The 6,000-nt window shown below is 44.3% G+C and overlaps 1 protein-coding gene across 2 annotated transcripts in view; it reads right to left on the reverse strand.

Annotated features, from left to right (window-relative positions):
• The window catches only part of PTAR1 (protein prenyltransferase alpha subunit repeat containing 1), a 31,342-nt gene extending 25,817 nt beyond the window's left edge, over window positions 1-5,525 (reverse strand). Inside the window, exon 1 of one of the 2 annotated variants that reach the window (XM_048931302.1) lies at window positions 5,432-5,525. In XM_048931302.1, coding sequence (XP_048787259.1) covers window positions 5,432-5,517 — 86 coding nt within the window. In that variant the 5' untranslated portion in view covers window positions 5,518-5,525. Of the gene's footprint in view, window positions 1-5,058; window positions 5,215-5,431 lie in introns of those variants that run through there. The other variant, XM_048931301.1, reaches the window with a different exon arrangement.
• Window positions 5,526-6,000: the final 475 nt, after the last annotated feature.

Consider the following 6,000-nt stretch of genomic DNA (forward strand, 5'->3'; position numbering starts at 1 on the left):
TGGTCATATTGACAGGACTGCACAAACCAACTGCAGAATTTAAGGCGATCATATTTACGTACAAGTTGCTCACTATACTGAAGGTAATGGCAATTGAAAGCTGTGGTTCTTTGGTCTCCTACTATCAGAAGCACAACCTACTGGTAAACTAATATTTAATTAATGTTTCACTCCCTAGATTCCAGTTTTCTCTTGAATTTTAGGATACAACTTATCTTTGCTTACACTTACTTCCCAAATACAAATACAAAAACTGCACAAATTATCTTTGGATTTACAGATCCAAAGACAGAACCCAAAACAGTAATTCACAATCACAAAGTACAATACAGAAGCTACTAGAACTTGGCAGATGAATTCATCTATGTTATCACCAAAGCTTCTTCAACCTGTTCTGAGATTGGAGAAGCTATGTAAGAATAACACCCTATGAAGCATGAAGCTTCACTGTACATACCTTGTGCACAGTTAAAATCCCAGCTGTGGCAGCACAATGCTGACAGGCAGTTGCTGAATACGCTTCTGCATTTTTTAAAACATAATCTTTCAAATAACCCAACCCACAAATAACTCCCACAAAGAATTAGACAGAGGATACTAAGTAATGGTTTAGAAATTAGAATGACACACAATCAAGAGATACTGTTCAACTACAGTTATACAGATAACAAAGACTGGATCAAAGAAGTCCAGAACATTTTAACTGCACAATAGTTAACCAAGTATGAACAGCTTTTAATACTGGATGTCAATTTACAGCATGGACATTTGGGATCTGTATCTTTTTGGTAAAACAAGTCTAATGAAGTGACTACATGACTAATTGATTTACAAACTTTGAGAAGTGAGGAAAAGGGCTTTCAAAATACAAGAAAAGAAAACTTTTCTTGCATTATCACGTCTACCATACACATATGATTCTCTTTCAGAATTTCCAATAACAAATCAATACCACTAGTCATTAGTTAATTAGCCTTTAACTTATTGGTACAACCAAAATCTTTCATAAATGAAAGAATAGTAAGATATTATTGAAATCCAAAGAATTCCTAGCCTGTATTTGTTTCTAAATAAACTATAAATATCGGACTAGCATTATCTAGGAGTTTCCTTTTGCTTGTTCTCACATTAATCTTCACTGTGAAGTTCTGCACTGATTATCCTTCTCACTAAATACTGCAAACAAATATTTACTACAGATGGCAAATTCATACATATCAATGCCGCATAAGTTATTTAACAATTTAAGGGGAAAAATATTGGCAAAGCAAACTTCATATTTAGCTAATACCTTAATGAAGTGTTTTGGGTTCCTAGAGGAAAAATCTGCAATCACACCAAAAGAAACCTTGATTCAGTTTCAAATCTATGAGGGCGGCTCAGAAAGTAATGCCTTCTATTTAATTATGATGTTCCACGACATCAGAGGCAGATACGAATGGCACGGCAGTAAAGGCTGAACCTTCCCACCAATATTTCATGCCAGCAGGCCGCTGTGGATCAAGGAGCTCCTTGACCTCCTTAAGCACAAAAACAAAGACTAATAGGGAGTGGAAGCAGGAATGGGTTAACTGAGAGGACGACAGAGATGTCATAGAGCAGCCAGGGATTAGGTGAGCAAAGCCAAAATCCAGATAGAATAAAACCTAGAATAAAGACTGGCAGTCTGGTGGAGTTCCCACTGATTGGAAAAGGGGAAACATAACCCCCATTTTCAAGAAAGGAAAAAAATAAGATCCAGGGAACTACAGCCCAGTCTCAACTCTGTGCCTGACAAGATCATAGAGCAAATCCACCTGAAGGCCATACTAAGGCACACGGAAAATAAAGATGACGTGATTGGTGGTAACCCATACAGCTTCACCATGGGCAGGTCATACCTGACCAGGCTGAGTTGACACTTTTCAGCCTGGAGAAAAGAAGGCTCTGGGAAGATCTCATAGTGACCTTCCAGTACTTAAAGGGGGCACACAGGAAAGCTGGGGAGGGACTTTTGTAAGGGCAGGTAGCAACAGGACAAGTGGAAATGGCTTTGAACTGGAAGAGGGTAGATTTAGACTAGATACTAGAAGAAATTATTTACTGTGAGCGTGGTGTGACATTGTAACAGGTTGCCCAGAAAGGCTGTGGATACCCCCTCCCTAGAAGTATTCAAGGCCACACTGGATGGGACTTTGAGCAACCTGGTCTAGTAGGAGGTGTCCCTTCCTATAGAAGGGGGGTTGGGAACTAGATGATCTTAAAGATCCTATCCAATGCAAACCATTCCGTGAATTTGTGATTCTATGATCACACGTTGTTGCTGTGTTCCCGATGTCAGGAGAGGGGCAGTCTGACACATTGGTATCTGACAGGGAAGTGTGTTCGGAACAATGGTGTGTCACTCAACTCCACCACGTGAAAAAATTATACCCACTGACATTTTTCAGTGTGTGCTGATCATTTATGGGGACCAAACAGCGAATGTGAGCACAGTTATGTGGTGGGTGATGTGTTTTTGTAGTGGTCACAGTGACAGTGGGTCACCTCTGCTGGCACAGATTTTTATGAGAATGGCATGCAGCTTCCTGTTCACAACTTGTGAAATTCAGAGCTCATGGTGGTGACTATAATGAAAAATTGTGTTTTGTAGCTGAGAATGTGCTCTATCAAATAGTGTTACTGTGTTTTTGTATCTGTTGTAGTTTCCATGGGAATAAGTAGAAGGCACTACTTTCAGAGCAACTTATGTAACAAAATGAAGTGTGTTTTTAAACACATTAAAAACACCAGGAGTCGAGACAGGAAAAAGTGATCTGAGCTACAGTGATACTGACATACCAGGAAAAGTATCCTCAGATTTCACGCACAAATGCTGGGTTGTCCCTTCCAATTACTCCCACAAAATTCAAATAGGTTTTTGACAAGTGGGTCTTTTATTCTCATTGGCTTCATAAGCAAAAGAAAAGCAAAGTTCAAAAAGAATGCATGCATTGATGTATTCTGTGTTTACAATCCATTCAATCCCAGTGGGACAGCTCATGCAAATGCTTTTATAAGATCTATGCTGGTTGGACTTGGTAAAAGTACCAATAAATTTCACAGTCTTACAAAAATTGAGAACTAGCAAGTTGACACAGTTATCCTGCAGAATAAAATGGAGCAATCAGACAGATGAGGTAATATTAAATTAGTGTTGTGTATTTAATTAGAAGTGAGCTTGCCTTAAAAACATGCACAATCTTGCTCCACATCTAATTCAAAGCAAACAACAACAACAACAACAAAAAAAAAAAAAAAAAAAAAAAAAAAACACCAACCAATAAAACCTAAGGGAGAAAAAATGATGAAACATCACAGTTAGCCTAAAACTGTATTTTACGTGGTTTTCAGTGTTCACCAGAGACAATATCCCCTTTAAACCATAGAAAGCTGGAAGCTTGCTAGAACAAAGCATCCACCTCTGACATGCATCAGGAGCAAGTGAACAAAGAATCAAAGATATGGGACAACAAATGCAAAAGAGCACCTTTCAACTAGACAACAGAAGTATGAAATCAAGCACCAAGCAAACCCCTTATTTTCACTGAAGTCAGATGTCAATAAAAGAATTCAAATCTGGATCCATGACACAAGTAGGCCACTCAATTGAAAAGGACAGCATTTGTAACAGACTGCAACAGACCACAGCTGTCTTGGTCAATAGCAAGAAGACAAGATAACTCAGATCAACCAGAACATCTGACTGTAAGGGCTGCAGCCTTCTGCTCCAGATGTAAACAGGTGTGGTAGCCAATGGCCTGCAGCTTATCCTAGCCATGTAAATACTGGAGTTCAGAAATCCAGCAGGATTTCATGCCTACCTCAGGAGGCAAACTAGCAGCAGGTCATGCTTTCTCATACTAAGTATGATATAGTGCATCAGTTTCAGGGCACATAACTATTGCAATCTACTTTCATCTCCTGGACTGAATGAAAGAAAACAATACCAGCCATGTATTCAAAAACACAGACTCTAGGTTTGCTGTCAGGAAACAGTTTTGGAGGATGAGTAGCAAGCAAAAGGATTCAGCGGATTCATTCACAAATACTGTCTGTTTACAGTACATTATGCCTCAGATACTAAAAATGAAACTTCATGGCAAAATGCTGTTCTTTTTTAGAAAGTACCCATATGCTGTATTTTAAAACCTGGCCACCTACCCAAGTGGTTAGCTGCATTTATGGAAATACGAGGATACTCATTCTAATCCTCTCTTTCAAGCAAAATGATAAATTAAAAACTGCACATAAAGTTTTCCTAAATAACTGCTTAACATGCTATTTTCTGAAACAGATTAATAGGCCATCGCCTTGGAGACTGCAGCTCTTCCATCTGACACAGAGCACTGCATTTACGTTTCAAAGTTCTTACCCATTATCCACTGCCTCATTTGTTCCAACTAATATGAAATCTGGTTCGATAGCAAGATGCTTCCCTAAACAGCTGGCACCTTAAAACAAAGGACAGCAAGCGGAAACGGGAGCAGTACAGGAGTGAACCGTTCAGCGACAGGACCGAAAATGAAACACGAACCTTCTGGCTCTTAGGCGGCCAGATAAACCTGGTTCTCGGAAGACAGCAGTAACTGCTCTGTCCTACGCAGTCATCGCATTCGTCTCCCTCCAACACGAAGGAAAGGACCGTCTCTGTGCCGGCGGTACAGATGTCAGGCTACGCACACACGGCGCAGCTCGGGAGCTGCCAGACGGAGGCCGGACCCGCCTTACCCCACCTCGGCCGCACGTTGCACTGCCCAGCACCTAACCCCGGATTCGCACGGGGCTCGCTTAAGCAGGCGGTGCTTACACCAGCACGTCGGCCCCGGTGCTGCGGTCCCTGCGGATCTGCCGCGGCACCCGCCCCAGTAGGACCCGCTCTGCTCCCGCACAGCGACGCTCCGGGCGCCGCCAGCAGCTCGCCACCCGGCGCGCCGCGCCCTGACCTTGGCCCGGGCGCCCGGCCCCGCCGCCGGGCGGCCCCAAGCCCCTCTGCCCCGCCCGCCCGCCCGGCGCCCGCCCGGCGCCCGCCCCGCTCACATGTCGGGGTTCCGCTTGAAGGCGTTGCGGATGTCTTTCACCACCCGCTGTACCAGCACCGCCACCTCCTCCGGCGACTCGGCCATCTTCCGCAGCCGGCCGTGCCGTGCCGCGCCGCGCCGGGCGGGCAGAGCGCTTCCGGGTCAGCGGCCGGCGGGCGCCACGGGGATGGCGCTGCCGGAGCGGAGCGGAGCGGGGCGGCGGGGGCGGTACGGCCTCGGGCCGGCTGGGCCTGCGGGGGAGCCGTGCGGCCTCCTGCGGGAGGGGCGGGCCCAGCCCCGCCTCGGGCGGCTCCGGGAAATCCGGGAAGAAAAGTCTGTAACTCCTGTGCGGTGTTAGGAAGTGGCATTCCTTTATTCTTCACGATACCTACCGGGAGACTCGACAAGCTGGTGCGCGCTCTGAAGTCCTACACCTGAACAGCTCAGACATACATATGCAGTGCACTGGCGTACACATTCATTCCTTTTCAAGGACTTGTACACGTGCTCATGTCCCTTTGGGCATGCCCAGTGGTATTCAGGGTGGTCGAGTGCCCACGTGCATGTCCTCCTTTTTTCATGGTCAGCTTCATCACCGAATCCTTTGACTCATTTCTATCCACTTTTCCCCAGTTTGGAAGATTTCCATTGCTTGTTAGGCCATAGTGAACCACCTTTCAAAAAGTAGAACCTGAGGAAAATTTCCTTGCACCTATTGAGGCAAAATATAAAAGAAAGCATTCTGTTGTGACTCTGGCGCTTCCTGTGAGGCAAAATCATTGTCTGTTATATTACTGTGATGATTTCTTAGTGAGTTATAAACGTCTTCATTCCATGCAAACAAATCAGCCTCACAGAATCTTGGAGATTAAGGCACTAATGAAGTATTTTGTGCCCACAGAAAAACTCATGAAGGCTACCCAAATAAAGGAAAATCAGCTATGTAGGTGTGATCCCAGAA

The sequence above is a fragment of the Lagopus muta genome, chromosome Z (genome assembly GCF_023343835.1).
Source record: "Lagopus muta isolate bLagMut1 chromosome Z, bLagMut1 primary, whole genome shotgun sequence".
NCBI classification, from domain to species: Eukaryota; Metazoa; Chordata; class Aves; order Galliformes; family Phasianidae; genus Lagopus; species Lagopus muta.